Source organism: Myripristis murdjan, chromosome 4 (genome assembly GCF_902150065.1).
Source record: "Myripristis murdjan chromosome 4, fMyrMur1.1, whole genome shotgun sequence".
NCBI lineage: Eukaryota > Metazoa > Chordata > Actinopteri > Holocentriformes > Holocentridae > Myripristis > Myripristis murdjan.
The window spans coordinates 6,268,396-6,288,511 of NC_043983.1; the positions used below are offsets into that span (position 1 = coordinate 6,268,396).

The 20,116-nt window shown below is 41.1% G+C and overlaps 1 protein-coding gene and 1 long non-coding RNA gene across 3 annotated transcripts in view; one reads left to right on the plus strand and one right to left on the minus strand.

Annotated features, from left to right (window-relative positions):
- The first annotated feature begins 7,206 nt into the window (after positions 1-7,206).
- Positions 7,207-7,567, plus strand: LOC115357840 (uncharacterized). Its single transcript, XR_003928140.1, has 2 exons — positions 7,207-7,368; positions 7,402-7,567. It is a non-coding gene; the product is annotated as an uncharacterized LOC115357840 (long non-coding RNA).
- tsc22d2 (TSC22 domain family 2) overlaps positions 7,376-20,116 on the minus strand; it is a 45,039-nt gene continuing 32,298 nt past the window's right edge. For both annotated transcript variants that reach the window (XM_030049576.1, XM_030049577.1), the window contains 2 exons: positions 11,243-11,294; positions 7,376-9,515 (listed from right to left, as the gene is read on the minus strand). In XM_030049576.1, the coding sequence (XP_029905436.1) occupies positions 9,204-9,515; positions 11,243-11,294 (364 nt within the window). In that variant the 3' untranslated portion in view covers positions 7,376-9,203. The remainder of the gene's footprint in view (positions 9,516-11,242; positions 11,295-20,116) is intronic.

Here is a 20,116-nt window from a genome sequence, read left to right on the forward strand (position 1 = left end):
ACCTCTCTCTGAACTCTTTCAAACTAAATATCATCTGGCATTTCAGACAGTGTAATATCATGGCATGGCATAAATGTTGTCTTTTGTTGATTTTTAACGGCTACATTACAGTAAAGGCATGCAATTTTCTGAACTCATTAGACTGTTCTGGATGTTTAATTATTTGTCTGTACCTGCTCGGTCATCATATCCACATTACCAATGATTATTTAGTAAAAAAAAAAAAAAAAAAAAAAAAAAACCTTGCTTTTAAATATTCTGTGAAAGCACCAACAGCCATTCTTACAATATCATCACAATATCAATATCGAGGTGTTTGGTCAAAGATATCATGATATTTGAATTTGTCTGTATCACCCAGCCCTCATATAAACTGGTGACTGTTTTCTACCACTGTGGTAAGAGCTTATATTTAATGTCTATATTATATACTCTGTGTCAAATGTCATATAACAAGGGTTTCCAAACTTTTTCATATCAAAGAACTTAAATAGGTTTGTCTTGACCCATAGACCTCTGTTTGGCAAGATTTTGTTTCAGGACTTCCCCATCTGAAGCCACCTTTATGGAAGATATGAGTAAGCACTATGCATTCGGTTGACCTCTAGAGAGTACAAGCATATGATGTGTCATTTGCCATCCAGTGCAGACAAATTGTCAATCATGGCCACTGGATGGCACCACAGCCTTTCTATCACTGTTGAGTCAGTAGAAGTGCATAATAAATCTCATCCACACTAAACACTGTACAGTGAGCAGGGCCCCTCAGTTTTGGGCGTGACCACGGATGACTGTAGGGTGAGTAATTGTACTTGCGTAATACTCAAACATGCAAACAGACACGCACATATATACACATGCATGCATGCATACAATTACGCAAAGGAAGATTGACCACTGAGATTACATAAGACTTCCTTCCCCTCTGTTGTGTGACATTACTGGGACAATATGTGACACGAGATTCTTGGTGATGCTGCAACCAGGGCATTAACAAATCAGTATTTGTGACTGTGTTAAAGAGAAAGGGGAAATCTGGTCTCATCTTCTTACTAGGGCAGTGCTGTCAAACAGTAACTTCCATAAAAATGCCTTAGATGAAATGCTGAAACCAGATGTATGGCTGACTCCTCCTGAGTCACTTCTATGCAGTGTTGAAAACAGGTTTACATCAGTGTGAGTTTTTCAAGTGTCATACCAACGTTTTCTCTGGAAGCTGCAGATAGCTGATATTCACAGTATTCATTATCTATATATGTGACCATTAACATGCCAGAAAAAAAAAAATCACCTTTTTCCCTGGAATTTTATTCTTGGCATGATTTAAAAGCCTCTAAGACAACATCAGCAAAGATCAGAAAGTCACATTGTTGAACCACTTGAACATTAATTTTCCCTTAACATTCCCTTTTAGTAGCTTCAGGGTTAGGAATATTGTTTTTCTCCACATTGTACATCACATCAGTATTGTGTATCTGCTGGTTGCAGCATTTTACTGAAGCTCCATCACAAGTATATTGAGTGAAATATTCAAAGCCAAGATGCCATTGCTTCATGGTTGCACCATCAAACTGAATCAAACTGAAAATATCCACGTCTTGTGCATTATTTTATACCCATTCTTCTAATTCAGCAGGACATATCTGGTATCTTTGCAAACCTTTGAATCTCCACTAGAATTTAAAATAAAGTTCTGTGAGTTTGAGCAAAGGTCATCCGTACAGCATGCATTTATTCTGACAAACCACCAGAATTGAAGAGTTATCTGTGCAGCTGCCCTATTCTACAGGACTCATATGATTCATACAATTTTACAATTCTGTGTTTTTGAAGACCAGTGTAGATATTTTTCATCATGCTATTAACTATACCATTTCCCAGTTGAGTGCTGACTCAGCCCTCTAATTTATTTCCACAGAGTTTATTACATGATGCACTGATTTGGATCATTACCATGCACTCACAACATGCTGTGAGTAAAGTGTTACATATATGCTGTCTTGTAAATGTCTTCATCTAGGGCTTCCTGCTGATTCCAGTGTCACAATACACGCCCCGCATTGGGCCGTGTGTGTTGACTGCATGTCAGACGTCATTCCACAGCTCTCCATACAGCACAGGGAATCAGAAGAAGCCGCAGATCTGAAGACCCAACGATGGGAAATGTTGACTTTATCTTCAAACCTAAATCACTGCCCAGCGTTTATCTTGCCGTATGCGCTGCCGCTGACGTAGGAAGCACACCCAGTCCTCACCGCAGCTCTCTATAAACCACGGGTGACTCAGAGAAGGAACTGTTTTGGCCTGTCATGACAAATGGAAAGAAGGTTAATATGAAAAGCAGGGCATGTTGAGTCAGACATAAAATGTAATCAAAGCTACAGAGAAAGAGAGAGGCGTACAGGGAGTGTTAACAGATAATGCAGGTGGATCCTTTTTTTCCCAGCCAGCTGTTTCACTCTGTGTCAGTCTGCACCACCTGCCAGCTACAGTGATCATGTTTTTTATTTGTTATTTTTATTTTTTATTCCCTTCTTTACTGTGAGTAATGGATACTGAGGGTCTCTAAAATGACCACACCAGAGACAAAAAGTTTTCCCTGCACTCTGGTCCGTGAATCTTACACCAGTTTTAAAGTCTCACTGGCTGCCTGTTTGCTTCAGAATTTATATTTATCAGATTTGCTTTTAGCTTCTGAACCCCCTGGTCTTCTGTTAGCGGCCTTTTAATTCTGCCTAAATTCAGAACAAAAACCCTATGAGGCGTTCTTTTGTTACAGTGGTCCAAAACTCTGGAACTACCCTCCTGAAGGCCTGAGAGCAGCAGATAAAATCGATATTTTTACAAACAAACTCAAGACCTACTTTTTTAGCCTGGCTTTGAATTGAATTTGAGTTATTTATTTATGTATTTTAGCCTCTTTGTCCTCTTGGTCTATCATTTTATTTTCTGGATTCTTTTCATTTTAAAACAGTACCCTACCTTTAGTTGTCTGGTTTTACTCACTTCTACACGTGTCCTCTCTTTCAGTATTTTATTAGGTTGTCTTGCACTCATAAACATTCTTTTACTTTTTACCCTACTTTATTTACTTATTTTTGTTTGTATATATGTATATATATGTATATTGAATATATGTATATTGTTTTACTGTGTGAAGCACTTTGTGTTACATATATTTGTATTAAAAGTGCTATATGAATAAAGTGTGATTGATTGATTTATTGATTGAACTGTATTTACAATTAATTGGAGCTCAATGATAATATCCATTTCACTTGGATGTGAAAGGCCACAAAGTCGGTGGAGCAGCTTATCAGTGTAAATAAAAAAGATAAACAAACTGTATTACCTTCAGTCAGTCATCATTGTAAGGCAAACAACAACAACTTAACAAAAATCAACTGTATTTTAAGAGATGCAATAATTTACACACATACTCCCACCCCCTGCCATCCCAAACACACACACACACACACACACACACACACACCCACCCCAAACCTAGATCAGTTTAACCTAGATAGATAGATAGATAGATAGATAGATAGATAGATAGATACTTTAGATACTTTATTCATCCCGAAGGAAATTCACAAACCTGGAAAACCACATTTGACAACCTACATCAGTTATGAATCTTTAAAAAATGGATCATGTGCATATTCTTAAACTAAGAGCAGAAGCCCCTCTAATAAAATTACAGACATAAATCTATCATAAATCTGAGGCTGTCAAAATTGAACCCAGATACAAAGCTAAAATGAGGCAAAATTGTGGCGCCTACCTTTCCTTTGCACTTAAATTAGATTCAGTCAGATTACATTTAACTTTATAAATCTCTGTGAATTGGATTCACATGGTGGCCCTTGTAAACACAGAAACCAGCCGTCCATTAGAAATTGGGGTTGTGCATTCTTCTGCATGGTGCAAAAAAGTGCAATAAGATGCTGGCAAAAGGCTAACTGTCTAAACACTCAGTGACAAGATGGAGGCCATTTCCAGCGGGGTCCCTTGACCTCTGACCTCCAGATCTCTGAATGAAAATGGGTTCTCTGGGCAGCCACGGCTCTCCCCTTTGCAGACATGCCCACCTCATGCTAATGCCATGCAGTTTGGGCCCCAAACCATGCAGTCCAAATGTGTTCTTGTGGCCTGTTGTAAAATGGTGTGTTTGTGCAGACTGGGGCCTAAACAGTCTTGGAGTTGCATCAGTTGGCTTTGACTGGAAAGCTGAGACTCTTGTGGATTCAATGAGCCACATTTGATTCATGTGTGATGATGTTTGACCCCATAGCAGACATTTCACTGCAGGCAGAGCATTTTTTTCAAACTGGATGTCACTGTATAAAATGACCTATAGTGACCTCTAGGAGAATCACAGCCTCATGAAACTTTATAGCCACAAACTAGAGAGCGAGGGCTTTCAGAGGAAGTCTGGTTTTCCAGGTATACTGACAATAAAGGGAAGTTTCTGAGACATTTCCAGAACAAAATGCTTGCCATCCAATTGCCAAAAAACACAATTCTTAAAAAATCCCAAATGTCAAAAAATTTTGATACTAAATCACAGCATGAATTTTTCTGTGGTGTTCCTTGATGTCTTGGTGTCCTCATGTGGTATTTTGGAGGGACTTTCAACCATTTTATCACTTCTCAAGGCACAAGTAGATATGGGAATGGCCATCATATCCTTAAATCATAACGTTCTAAATCCTTATACACTATAAACTTTCAAAATCTGGACAGGTGCCTAAAAAAAATCAATGTGTATTACAGATTTATGACTATAAGAGCTTGAAACACAGAGCTGAGCTGCATCTCAAATCAATCTTCAGGCTCCCAGCTCTCAGATGGTGCTTACCACTTCTCTGCGGCGCCCGCTGTTGACCTTTCATCTCCCCCAAAGATCAGCTGTTCCTGCTAAAAGATGGTGGATGGGGTGAAACAAGTTAAATGGCGGTACTCAAGATATTTACCCGCAGAATAACATGACAATAATTAATCAATGGGGGTTGACAGGGGTGTTGATTAATGCCACTGACTCAGTAATTACTTCAGTAGGTGCTGAAATATCTGGCTCTCAAATCTCACTTTCCAGCCCACAGTCGGCTCTGGAATGCTAACTCCTCGCCTGCTATGGTTTCCATGTGCTCCAAGGCATTTTTTAAAATTATTATTATAGGATTTCACAAGGCGGGGAATTATTTACTAGATGTTTCTGTTGGATCTCTGCCCTAATTAGCTGGTTTACTCATCTCTGTTGTGAAAATGTTATTTTTCATTTCTCAATTAGGGACAATGCCACAGATGAGTTCCAGTGTAACCAGGTTGCCGCAGTTCAACAATAGAGGCTAATAAAGGTCATGACTGTATTTTTAATACATACATGCCTGCAACTGTTGAGGAAGCCAGGTGGAATGATGATATTAGAGCACCCATGATCAAACTAACATGAATACCAAGTCAAGGCCCTTTCATTACAGGTGTGGAATTATGTTTATAGATCACAGAGCTTCTACGTGTTGAAAAGCATGTTTGACACTCAGTTTGATTTAGGACGTGACAAATGTGTCAGACTGTTTGCCAAACACAACCCAGCGAGGTCTGTACCTGCAGAGGTAGGGAGAAAGGAGTGACGACAGCTGAATGAATCACACAGTTGTCTGATTTCTCTGACGTTGAACTGTCTGGGAATAGTTTGAATAACTTTGTGTCATGCCTCATGAAGAAAGGCATGACACAAAGTTATTCAAGCTATTCCCAGGAACAGTTACACTATGAGGGAAAATGATTGAAAAAATAAACAAATAATTACAAGTAGCATACCAATGCTGCTGTCAATGGGTACTACTAAAACAATTCATACTTCTGCCACTACTATTGCAACAAACAATGGAAGTGAAAATCATACTAACCAAAAACAGGATTACAAAAGACAACAGAATGTGATTACATCAAATAAAAACCTGCCTGTACTTATTATAGAAATGGATTTGACAGATATCTTTGATTTTGCCTGCCAAAGCTACAGAGGCAGGGCCCGCCAAGGCCCAGAGGCCCTGTTGGCAAACCCAAACTGTACTCATGTCGAGGATTAGAGATGTGGATTGTCGGGACTGTGATGAACAGTCTGATTTGCATCAGCCTACTGAAGTTGGACCTCGCTAGTGCTGCTTGTAACATCAGGGCTTGTACTGGAAAGACATTTAGTGACTCTCCTCTTGGACACCTAGTTAAATAACTGGCATATGAACTGTTAAATAGACCAAATCTATAGTGACATACTGGTCATAAATCAAAATGGCAGTGATTGACAGTTCTAAAAAAAAAAAAAAAAACACAAAATATAATAAAATTCCTGGGTCAGCCCAAGAAGATGAAACTTTTATTTGCCATTTGTATATATTTGTGTGTGTGTATATATATATACACACACATATACATATACATATATATATATATATATATATACATATACACACACACACACACACACATATATATATATATATATACATATACACACACACACACACACACACACATATATATATATATATACATATATACACACATATATACATATATTATATATACATATATATACATACACATATATATATATATAGTTTTGTGTATTGTGTATTTTAAACATATTTCTAAAATGTATGTATTTTTACATTGTTTAAAATATTTTCTTATTCTCATTTTACCATTTTTTATTTTAGCACTGTAAAAACGTCTTTAAAATAATAAATAAATGAAATGAAATGACATCTACACTTCAAAATAGTTTTCTGAAAAAGTGAACCCACATGCCTCGGCCCACTTTTGGACCGCAACCCACCAGTTAAGAACCACTGGTTTAGGCCTGTTCAGTAAGGCAGGAGATTCAGTTTAGGGCAAAGACAATGTATGTGCTTCTACCAGACAATTAAATCACACTGACACATTCTTAATAAAACAGTAATTTATTTTTGACTGAAAACTAAAATTGTCCGAACAGCACATTACAAGGGCATGTTTTAAGATATTTTCTCCAAGGCTCAGTGATCACTTTCATACAGTACACTTGGCATGTACACGGCATCTCCTTCAAACGAAAAAGGAAAAAAAAAAAAAAAAACTAAAGAGAGAAAGGAAATCAAAGTCCATCCTGTAGCAAGATGACTGATTGTACAATTACCGACCATTTGGTTTGGTTCTAAGCCACGATGAAATAAACCAGGTCGCCTGACGACAGCAGGTGACGGCACAGGAGGCACGAAAGACATGTAACACAGACAGGACGTCCCATCATGTTCTCATACAGAATCAACTGGGTTCAAGCTGGAGTTGTGAAATGTACAATAGTTTCCATTGTGTGTGTCTGTGTGTGTGTGTGTGTGTCTCAGAGAGTTTTTTTTTTTTTCCAGATATCATCTTTTTTTTGTAAGCAAAGTACGTGTTGGTACACTACAATCGGAATCTAAACGTTGCATTCATTAAATACATTAAAATCTGCAATGTAACAAAACTTTCTCTGCATATGAAATTCTAGAACAGCATTTACATGAAAACAAAAAAGATGGCTCCTTTTCTGACTAGTGTGTTGTGCACTAGACCCTCCATCCCTCCGTCTGACATGGTCACTTTTCATTCCTTTTTTTCTCCTTTTCCTTTCTTCTTGTTTGACTTACTCCGCCCTTCTCCTCTCCTCTTTCCCTTTCTCTTTTCATAGATTCTCCCACCATCGTTCACAGACTTACAACTTGACAGAACAGTAAGAGTGCTGGATAAAAACATGAGGTAAGAAAGTGGTTTGATTATAGATCATGCAGAACATGCTAAACAGCAACAAAAACAATGAAGGGAAGGAGGAAGTAGAAAAAAAATACAGAGTGTGCATTTAAAAATGGGAAAATAAAAAGACTTACACAGCTTCGCATCTTTGGTTATAAAGTAGGTCAAACAATTTTTTCACAGCTTTTCACCCCCCAACCCCCCATCCCAAAGAGAAAATATGCACAAGTAGAATCCTAAAAGGTCGGGGCAAGTATGGCAATTCATTTAATTTTTGACAAAGAAACTCTAGCAAAAAAAAGTAAATTAATAGTTTGCTTTAACGAAACATCCCATCCCATATTTCATTTCTCAACAACAACAGGCGTTCCTCTGTACAAACCCTCCTCTCGCTCTTAATACTTTACACTTTACAAAAATGTACATTCAACCTGGATTTCACCTAATAGAAGTTCGGCCTTTAGTGTTAGCACTATTTCATGAGAGAGAGAGAAAAAAAGGTCTATTATGGAACTTATTGCCTACTTGGGATCTACTTGTTGCAACAGACTACCAATTTAATACCTGACCGATTCTAACATACCAAAAGACCAAAGAGAAAGTTTTCTTTTTTTTCTTTTAATAATATAAGTATTTTCGTGACATTGTTCATTTACATTACGAAAATAGCAGCCCTGAAATAAATAAATGCAAACAGTAAAACTGAACTAATGTAAGTATTAATGATTCATGTCAAAATATGGTGGCTCTGAGAAAACAACACAAGCTCTTGTTGCAGCATAAAACAAGCCGACGCTCTTGACCCCACCCCTCCTTTTCCTCTGCTTCGGGAAAGTGAGTGCTTTCCGCTGCCCGTCTAGCCACTTCCGGCCCAGGGGTGATGTGGGGGGTGGGGGGTGGTGGATTGGGGGAGGACAGTCCAAGGTTGGTCCTGGATGTTTTTACGGGACCCTTCTCGCCTCGCCGTCCCTCCCGGGGATTCTCCACCTGTTGTTCCCCTGCCACCAAAATGAAGCTCTCTTCACCCCTCTCCTGCACAAGAAAAGGTTTTCGCTGCGCTCGCACCCCAACCCTCACCCTCTATTTTCCAGCCAGCTTCCTCGCCCCGAGGTGCCCGGGCCAGAAGACGGTGACTTTTCACAGGATGGTGACTGTATTAATAGGCCCAGCGACAGCAGCGCGCACACTGAAGCATGGCTCTTCACGTGAGTTGAAGACGGGGTAGTGAACGAGGATGACGCTGCCGGGATCACCCCCCCCTCCCCACCCCCTCAAATAGAGCATATCAAATGCAGAGTGGAGCCTTTTGCTTTAAGGAGCTAAGGGGACGGTAGTAGCTGTTGTCTTTTATGACAGGGTCCTCCACTCCTGTCTGTGGAAGGTGTGTGTTTAAGTGTGTGCAGTTGAGGGGGAGGGGATCACGCTGAGGTGACGTTGGGCTGATGAGGGATGCTCTGCCCCCCCTCGTGGTGGGCCAGCGGGGGGTTTGTGTTGGTGCTGGCGGGGGCGGCAGCGGCGGGGTGCTGCTGCTGCTGCTGTGGCGGTGAGGTGCTGCCGGCTGAGCTGAGCTGGCTGGACAGCTGGCTGAGCTGGTCTGTGTTGGCCAGCGACTTCAGCACGGCGTTCTCGCGCTCCAGCACCGAGTTCCTCTCGTACAGCTCCTTGATCTGCTCCTTCAACACCTCCACTTCCTCACGTACGGCGTACATCAGGTGGCTCTTCACCAAGTCCTGACAGGAAAGAGGGAAGGGGAACTGACATTAGTCTACAAAATGATTTCCTTGACAAATGTTGGACAACTTTTAAGGATAATTTAAAAAAAAAAAAAAAGAGTCAAGATGATCACTGGAACAGCTGATCACATCCAAAAAATGTTAATGTAACATTTTCACACAAAATTACAGCGAGATACAGTACAGGACTACCTCTTGAAGCTCATGGAGAGAATGCCAAGAGTGTGCAAAGCAGTAATCAGAGCAAAGGGTGGCTATTTTGAAGAAACTAGAATATAAAACATGTTTTCAGTTATTTCACCTTTTTTTGTTAAGTACATAACTCCACGTGTTCATTCATAGTTTTGATTCCTTCAGTGAGAATCTATAATGTAAATAGTCATGAAAATAAAAAAAAACGCATTGAATGAGAAGGTGTGTCCAAACTTTTGGCCTGTACTGTATATGTCATTTTTGGTGAAATCTGTGATGCTATGTGCTAACCGCTGTGGTGTTTAAAATGCCCAAAGATCACCTGTTACTCAGTGTTGTCAATATTGTGGCATTTTTTTCCTTTCCACACTCATATCAGGTAGTCAGGAGACGTCACTGGGGCCGGATTATTTTTTGCTAACATCAATATGACTGGAGTCGACACATGGGGATATTTTAGGCTACTTTCTGATTTATTATTTGAAACTAATCAATTTGTAGCACACCAATCAATGAGAAATTGTGTGTTGGTACAGAGGAAAACACTGCTCTCTCCGTCTCTCTTGAAAAATTCTGAATTCCATGTCAACCTCTGTCTTTTTTAATGACAGTTTTGCTAAACTAACATGATGTGGCAACAATCAGTGCGGCTACTGTCCTGCTGGTTTCTCCTACAGTTCTGCTTAATTTATACTTAACTTATCATAATTCATAATCAATCATGAATTTATCATTTTATCACAGAAATTTCTTATTTTCTTTATTAGACATAGTTGATAATGACTAGATACAAATATTTTTGTTTTCTCCTCTTTCACTCCAAACCATCTTTAGGGTTAGATGAGATGTGCCTATGCGCCTGATTTGGCCTGCAGGCCGAATCTCTGAACTAGGGGGTGGAAGACAAATTAAACAGGTATGAAGCAACCGCTACATCTCTTAATACTGACTGACTGGTTTCTTCAAACGATACAAGAGCTGATTGAGGAGATAAAAAAATATCTTAACCAATCTCCATTTGCAAGGATGTTTACACGATTTTCAAGAGTATAGACACCCTGATGGTGGCTATCACGCCTCACACTAACCAACCAGTTCTTCTGTTTAGTCTAAACAAAGGACAGCTGCTACCAGAGGCAACATAAAAATAAACTTCCTTGTATCCTTGTATCCTTGTAAAATGTTATACTTCCTGTGCACCATATTTTTTTTGTCTTGACATTAGGTGTTTAGAATAGCGACTGTGAATATTCTTAACAAAATAGATAATCATTTACATGAAAATGTCAGAGGTCAAGAGAACCTCTTGAGTGTGTGTGTGTGTGTGTGTGTGTGTGTGTGTGTGTGTGTGCGACATAATGACACTGCCCTGTTCCTGCCAGCAAACAGTCTTTCAAAACAGCGTCACTTATGTGTAAATAAAGGAAACGTTATCAAACAAATCATGTTCCAGTCCTGTGAAGAATGTGTGTCATCTGACCGAGCTACTTGTGACTTTTTCAGACATCAGAGTGAGTGTGTGACAGACTCACCATCGCCTGCTCAATCTTGTTATCAATGGCAACGACGCTGGCACCGGATGCACTGTGAAGAGAGAGAGGATCGAGTTACCTCACTGTACACATTCACTTTGATGACCAGATGACGGTTTCCTTGGAATATGGTTTCACGGGCATGTCTGAGATTAAAATAAAAAAACAAAACTTGTCATCCCTTTCCAGAGGATGCAGATAAACACTCTGAGAAAGATCTTCTTTTCCAAGGAATGAGCTTTACACAATAACACGTTTTCTTAAGTAGAAGCTGACCGAAACTAGAGAGGTTAGATTTTTTTCCAAAAGTACCTGAGACAAAGAGATAAGAGTTTGAATCAGAATGTTTTCAGAGAGATGCTGAACACTGCCAACCCACACAGCCACAGTGTGAAATGTTAAATCTGTTTTTAGAGCAGGCGAGGCGGGTGATTTCGCACAGACCAGGCAGTGCCTTTAGCAACATCAGAGATTTGCATGAAAAAGCATGAGGGTGAGGAGTGAAACAACCAACAGATGAAGAGGTTTCATGCAAAACAGTCCATTTTGAAAGCAATCACTCCAAAACTGAGCTGTGGGAATCCCCAGAGGCTTCACAACCCAAAAGTTGGCTCAATCAGGGTGAATAATAACTTTGATCAAACTGCGGCTTCGACATTTCATCATACAGACAGCAACACAAGTCCACATTAAGTAGCATCAGACAACTACAATATCGTCGGGTGAGCTTCCTTAGGATAAAGCCTTATCAGGCGGAGGTCTGCAGTGTGATGCACATCTATTTGTTTCTGCTCTCCCGGCCCACCTCACTGACTAGTTCACTTTGCAAACCTTTGATTCCTCATGAAGCCAATTTGATGACAAATCAGCTCCACAATACATCTATACCCTCCCCAAACAAAATATGTTTGAAATGGGTCAAGTGAGAGATTGTGGAAAAATAAGCGTAATCAAATATTTATATAGAGGGGAGAGCATTTAAATTTGATGGGTGTGTAAAGTGATGGCTGGTGGCTGATCAGCCGCACCCACGGCAGCACTCCTCAACTCTTCAACCACAGTAGCCATGCACTTTCACTGGAAACCATTTTCTTCCCAGCCAGCGTTAAAAAAAATAATACATTTATAATGAAGACGATTCGACCGCTTGTAGCTCGAAAGAAAACGTGTGCAAATCGGCCCGCTTTGAAATGTTAAAAGATTACTTTAGAGCAGCGCAACATCCCCCACCCTCTCCAAACCCTAACCTGCAGAAAACATGACAAGACTTACTTGAACCGTCTACACCGCCTTGTGCCCCGAAAAGTATCAGAGTTTTCATGCAGCGAAAAAAAAAAATGCAGGGTCTTTATCGTCTACACGGACATTTCCCTGAGCGCCTGGTGTGCTCGGTACAATCCACCGCCCTGCCTGGATGTGGATGGAAAACAAAAAAGGTTTGACGCATTTCACACCGCTAGAAGGTGCTCTGGCATGAGCCCGTCGGTACAAGGGAACATTATGTGCAGATCGCCTCGACTAATGGGATGTTGCAACTCACTTCTCACTGGAGACTGGAGAGAAAACAGAGACTGAGGACAGATCGAGCACAGAGGGCTCATACTTGTTTCCTTTACACGGCTTCAGGCAAAAATCCATAAATATTACAAAACCGGGGGGTGAAATTACAGTAAGCTACATATTAAATAGGATTACATGCAGCGCTGCGTCCCTGGGGGGTTAACATGTTTAAGTTAGTTTAGAGATTGGAGACGCCTCAGAAACGGGATACAGTCTTTCTATTTGAAGGTCCCATGAATCCCACAATTATTTCAGCACCAACTAAGCTCAGGCAACAGCATAAAGTTAGATATGGAAGTTACAGACTTATGTGTCCGCGGCATCACCGCTCAGCGCACAGCAACAAACGTACGTGCGCTCCTGTGCGTATGTCGGGGAAAGCGTGGAGGCGCACGGCGCAGCGAAAACAAACCGACAAACGGCACACTTACGGAAAACACTTGGGGCATTCACGTGGGGAGATAAACCCCGCGTGATGCCAAGCAGCTGATAGCAAACTACAAAACATCCACGGTCATAAAGAAGATCGGGTTTCATCAATGCAGTTACCCACAAGGACATGAGCACTCAGCAGATCCATGAGTTAGAGCTCAATGTCTAAACTCATCACAAGATGGATAGGGATATGCCACAAATGCAATCTAAGGAATGGCAGTGCAAGGCAACTCATGATTTAAATACACAGCAGCTAATACACAGACCATATGAAAGGGACAGTCCGTATAAAAGAGAGTAGCATGGGTCTGTTACCTGATGCATCTCGCTCGGTAAGAAACAAAACGTCCTGAGTAAGTCGGCGATGATCCCGGCGAGCAGGGGAGGCTGTAGCTCATTCTGCAGCGCATATTGGCTCACGAAGCGTACACAGAGAGGAGGAACAAGAGAAAAAGTCCAACGTGTTCAAACGCAGTAGTCTGTACCCTTCAGAAGGACAGGAGTCAGTGATTTGGCTGGGAGCTCGGAGTGTACACGGTCTTTAAAACACGCAGTCACACGGCGAGGGAATTCGACTATGAATACAAGGGGGAGGAGTCCCGCGTCCTGCTCGCGGCTCTCCTCCTTTTTTTACGCATGCCAAAAACATATCTACAATCAATCCAAATGACTTATTCAAATTCTTTATTAAAAAATGAGCAATGGGAGGAAATGTTTTCATCCACAGTTTTACGTGGAGTCTCGTGTTTTGCCCTGTACACTGTGTCCTGTTGTCCAAATAAACCAAGGGTGCCAGTGTATAATCTGCTACGTGAAGTTGCCACTGTCTGTGTCTCTGCACCACCAAAACAAGTTCATCTACATGTGTTGGACTTTTTAAACTCAGCCCTACTCACCTAAGGATCTACTTTTTGTAACTTTTCTCTGAGCAAACGTCACTGGAAACGGGTTTTGATCTTGGTATTCCACATATGATAACCTTGTTATCCACTGCTCTTCAGCATGACTTTAAGCTATTTTAAGCATTTACAAGTTGAAATCTTGAAGAAGAGCAACTTCAAGAGATTAAAGAAAATGTGGAATTTTGGCTGACAGCAAAAGGAAACAAATAGATTTATGTGTTTCACATGAAGTAATAGCCTACTGGTGTAATGAAACAACAAAGCAAGTTACGTTTAACCTAAGGAACAAATGAATTATGTGCTTTGGAAGTGATCAAATTCCTATTGTATTGTTCAGGATTTTTTTTCTCTCTCTCTATTCCTTTGATGAATCAAAGGAGGGGTGATCAAGACCATTTTCCCATTTTGGGCTCTGGTCTTGACTAAGCAGCTGACCATGGAAGGTCAGTCCTCCATTTGTGGTGACCTACTTTTGTTATTACAGTGTTGTGCTGCATACAGACTGGAGGTGATGCAGTCTCGAGTCAGGAGTGAGCACAACACGTCTGTGCTGACAGGATAAGAGCAGGGAAAATTAGTTGCATTCCACAGCCAGGCACTCACTTGATTGTGATCTGAAGACTGATAAACAAAGAGAGAACAACACATTCCTCCCTTTGAACTGACCATTTACACATCTGGGACAAAGAGATACAAGAATGCCCACCAGCTTAGGACGGAATGTGTTTTTATCAATAACAAAAACACAGACAGCTAGGTCGGATCCACTTCGCTAGTCCACCGACAGAAAGATTTAGCCTGGAGGAGTTAAAATAAGTGTTGGACGGCCAGCAGCACCCACACTAATTTGTTGGCATTCAGTGTCCAAGGAAAACAAAGCAAACTGTACATTTTATTCTGGGAGGAAGACATGTGGTGGTTTATATAAGGACCGCTTGCTGTGTTACCCACAACACGAGCCTTCCCTGCCGGCTGCAGCGGTGCACACATGTCCTGCTACCCCCAACTAAGTCCCCACGACTGCGAGGCGGCACATTCCTGCTCTCGACATCCTCAGCATCCAACACCTCCAGACACCAAACCAAGGCAGGGACATCTGTGACACCACATATTCCAGCTCTCTAGGGTGCATCAGTGATTATCAAACCCATCCTGTAACCAGAGGGTCTTGGGTTTGAGAGCCACAACAAGCAGCGCTCCCATCAGCATTCATATGCAATGCTGGAGAGTCTTTTAAGACACTGAGCCCCTACTTGCTCCCTCATTACAACTCACTCTGGCTAACAGCAAGTAAGTGTGAATGAGTTTATCTTGTGTATGGCGGCGGCAGGATAATAGGGACACGTGCGGCCGCAGAGTGTGGTCCCCTCCATCTCTCTAAGTTCATCACATGATGCTTTATGGTGTCAAAAATCCAACATGTTCTACATTATGGGACAGATGCGCCGGCACACTTCCCCGTCCCAATGCATACAAACACACAGTGGGAGAAGGCAGCTGAATAAATCAGCTCAGCTTCTCGGTGATAACCCCCCTCGGTGAGTGAACCTCAAAACAACAATGGGGGGAGGGAAGGAGAGAGGGGTAACAACAGAGGACTGCGCCCACTAATGGGTCACTGCTGTTCCCTTTCAAATGCAGAGACCTGGTTTAGCCTGAGCACAACAGCTTGTCTTAATAGCTGCATTACACTGGTTAAGCCAGATGAGGTCAGCAGAGGTTTCAACTGGTTGTGGCACAAGACCTCAGTGAAAACCCACAGGACAACTCGAGGCAACAAGGGTTGGATCATGTATTCCTCCAATGATCACAATGAATTCATTGTCCCACTGTGTTACTTAACGTGACAGAAGTCAACAAGAAGCTTCCATTTTATGGATCCGCTTTTTGATTCAGTCTTACAAAGTGAATAGTTTAAAAAACAAACAAACAAACAAACAAACAACAAAAAAAAACAACCTCCCATTGGCTCTTATTTCTTTTCCTACTAATTCTCTTACATGATCATTCACAGCACTGACGTTTCCAGTTTGTTATGTTGGTGATCAAGTAGCTGAAGCTTACTTTACTGCTGCACTCATTAAAAGTCAGTCTGAAATGTAAATGTAATTGCTTGACAAAAGGGGTTTTTAAATTTATCAAAGTGACTACTCAGGCTTAACTGAAGGTCATAACAACAGCTCTGCAACCTACCATGCTGGCCCTTCACCGCCCTGATCAACTGATGATCAACCTCCCTGAAAACACAAAGACCAGTATTTTTCCAAGAGGGCGTTCTCCACAGGGGATTGTAAGCCCTCATGTTTACCTATCTGGTCAGATAAATTAGATAAAGGCAGCATTCACATCCAGTTTTCCATTTTAGATTCTCTAGATTCTGGGTATTTTATAACACTGAACATCTGCCATTGGGGGTATATTTTAATGTTTTCACTGCAAACTAGTTTGTATCAAGAATTTTCCTCAAGTAAAAGGCAATATTTAGTAGTAGAGCATCTTATTTTAAGACAGTCATATTGCCCTTTCCTTTAAGAAAATTCTTGAAACAATTATTATGATATACTAATTATTTATTCACCATTATAAATAGAGATGTAATGGGATGCAGTTGATCTGTGATCTGTACACTCCACATGGTTCATCATCTGCCATTCTGGCAATGTTAATTTTAAAAAGCACTAATTCCCTATGTCTTGTTGCAAATGTGTGCTGTTATTCTGAAGTGCAAAAAAACAAAAACAATTTTTTTTTTTTTTAAAAGAAACTCATCCCAGTGGAGTGATAGGTATTGCATATTATATAGTTATCAAACTGCGTAGCTAGCTATCATCAAGAAACATCGACAGCTGACAGGAAAACAAAATGGCCAAACAAAAATTATCTTAACTTTTTCTCACTCCGTGCACGTCCAAGCCCTGCCTCCTCTACATCAGATACTGACGATGCTGAGACTGACTGGATCAGTCAAAGTTCTCAGGTTCAGTCGTCCCAGTGGGACTCGGTCAGTATACAGTCATCACTACATGATAGCGAGGTGAAACTAATTGAGTCTCCCGTTCCTGTGGCCTCCTGCCTGTAAGGCAGTTTAAATCAGCTTGGCTACAGGAGTTTCCGTGGTTACATTATGACAAGGGGAAAATGCACTGCACCCTCTTTACTCAAACAGCCATTAAACATTTGAAATATTCATATCTCTCCGTTATTTATTCTACTGCTATTATTATGTATAAGAGTGCAGACGACATTGCAGGCCATACATGGCAGCGTAGACAACAGAAGACACCACAGATAGAGGAGAAAGCAGCGAGCGAAGAGGAGAGGAAGAACTTGAAAAGCCTCCCGTGAAAGTAAAGTTACCCCCTACACCTCGACTGATGCAGTTTGTATCGATACTCACACCCCATGTTCTCCACTAATATGATGAAATGAGTGGGAAGGTGGCGACATCTGTTCAAGAGCCAGAAAATCTGTCTGGAAACGAGTGAAAATCTCATTCCTTATAATTTTGAGATCTTGCATGACAATCATTGCATTTAGACTGTGAGTAGTATCGAAAAACATACACAGCGACTCTTGTTACTATGGCAATGCCAAATTATGTCATGCTATCATAATTTGTTATATTCACAATAAAGGCTATAGCATGCCTGGCTGTGAGATGTAGTGATTATGTCCTGGCATAAGCAAAACTATGGAACCAGAGAAGTGTAATGGGAAAAAAAAAAACATTTTGTGGCCACGATTAATAATTACAAGAAACAACTTATTAAGAAATGTCTCTTTTTAACTAATCTGAAAAATTAATTCGTAATTATTAATTAGTACTAATTTGTAAACATCCCATATGACTTCAGGATGAATGAAAGGCCATCCACTTTTGCTTGATTCTGTTTTAAGAAAAGTAGCATTGTAAGAGTCAACGCAAGAACTCAAGACTGACATTTTTTACAGTGTAATCTTTCCATGTGAAGTTTCTAACGAGGCTCTAAGGACTGACTGGGTGATTGGATTTAACAACCATTGACCAACTGTAACCTTTGATTGTTGAGATTTTATTTTTCACTGGTAGGTGTCAGTAAAATGATCATCTGAACTGTGAGCCCTTTAGCTGTGAAATGATAAACCTGATCGTTGCAGTCTGTTTCGTGGAAATTGAAAGGCCATCCACATGGCTGTCATGATCCAACACAACACTTGAAACTGAGATTGTGCAAGAGGGAAATGAGCTATGTAACACAAAAAACAAGCTACGTTTGGTGCTGGATGATGCATGCTCTGAGTTCCTCAGAATATTTAAATTTGCATACTGCACTGGAAGTTAGACAGACTGAAAAAAGAATCTTGACTATGTGCCCCCTGTCTTCTATTGTTCCATTGTACAGGAGGTCATCATCTTTCCAAATTGAAGGATGCTGGAAATACCTTAATGTGTTCCACTCAATGAGGTCAATTTGTTTTGTTTTTTGTTTGTCTTTTGGAGGTTGTACTGTTGAGACATCATTTACGGAACAAGGTAAAAACACGAGAGAGCTCAGAGACCCCCGATATAACGGAAGAAACTGTGTTGCGCTTGTTTTATTTTTGCAGCACTAAATTAGAGTCATGAGCAGGGTTTCTCTGCTGCCACCAGGCTTCCCTGTAAACAGACTGAAGGAACGGGCCTACTTATGCTCTCGCCTGTTGCATAATTCCTGGTGCACAAACAGCTCCTCTATCTGCACGTCCCCATATGAAGCCTTGGAAGCCCACCAGCCTGTCCTCCCTCAACACATGGGCACCCCTGGAGAAGGTCAAGATTGGTGGGCTGGTTTGAGGACAACTTGAAGTGTGTGATGGGATAGGGGTCTGCTAAATACATGCAAAGACATGATCTGACATTTGACTGATCGATCAGCTAAAGCTAATTCTACTGGGTCACAGAGGATCCTGTTGTTTCAGCCTATCTTGGGGCTAACCTAACTGCCAACTGGAATGTTTGCTAATAGCCAACAATGCTTTTCTAGCCCTATCCTGTCACCACCACCCCTTAATGTGCCAGAGGATGTGAAACAATAAAGGTAAGAGTAATGTGACCAACTCCATATGCAAACACAGCGGGGGAGGTGTGGCACAGATCCTCTAGTCTTATATTATAAGCACTGCAAAGAAAGGTAGCCACTGAAAAACAGCTTTTGTATGCACCCTGCAGGTCCATATCATAGTTCCCTACTTTTGCAACTCTGTCTTTGATAGGGGACTGTGCTTCTCATTTGTCTGAATGTGGATTAGCAGCCCACTGGAATGTGTTAAAAGTAATAGTGTTACTCCTGGGGCTTAATGAGAAAATCCTGGCACCTCACCGGTAATGAGCCTCTGTATTCAGCAGAGCATTTATCATGGGATCAAGGACTTAGCCCCATTTGGGCTTCCTCTCTGAAGTGGAAGGCCCAGGTCAGCCTCGGTCATTTTAATGTAGTTGGCCACTATGCTGCAAAACACTGATACATCTAAGCGGTTGTTTCTCACCCTTGCTTTCAGAAGCCTGAGATACATTCATGATGATGACTGATGACTTGACACTGCACAGAGCAGGGAGGGCTCTAGTAGCTTCAACATTAGATAGCTGTGGCCAAATGGTGAGCTGTTTAAATCCTGAGGGTTAAACTAGAGTAAAATGCATATCACTCCCCCCCGTCTCCATCGACTAATATTAAGGTGCCAGCGAGTAAAACACTTGACCACCATTTGCCCAAGTGAGGATGCTCAGCAACCAACAGTAGAAGCCTATGGTTATATTGGGCAGCTACCAGGTGTGAATGCATTCAACTGTGTGAGTGTGCAGCAGGGCGATGCTGAAAAGGCACATGTGTGCTCAGCAAACTTTTCCTGGTTAAATAAAGGTCAAATGTCAGCCTAGTTTCCAAAGATAAAGTTGACAGGACGAAAATGTTGTCTCCACATAGTGGCATCTTTGAAAGCCAGAGTTGTGTTACATAAG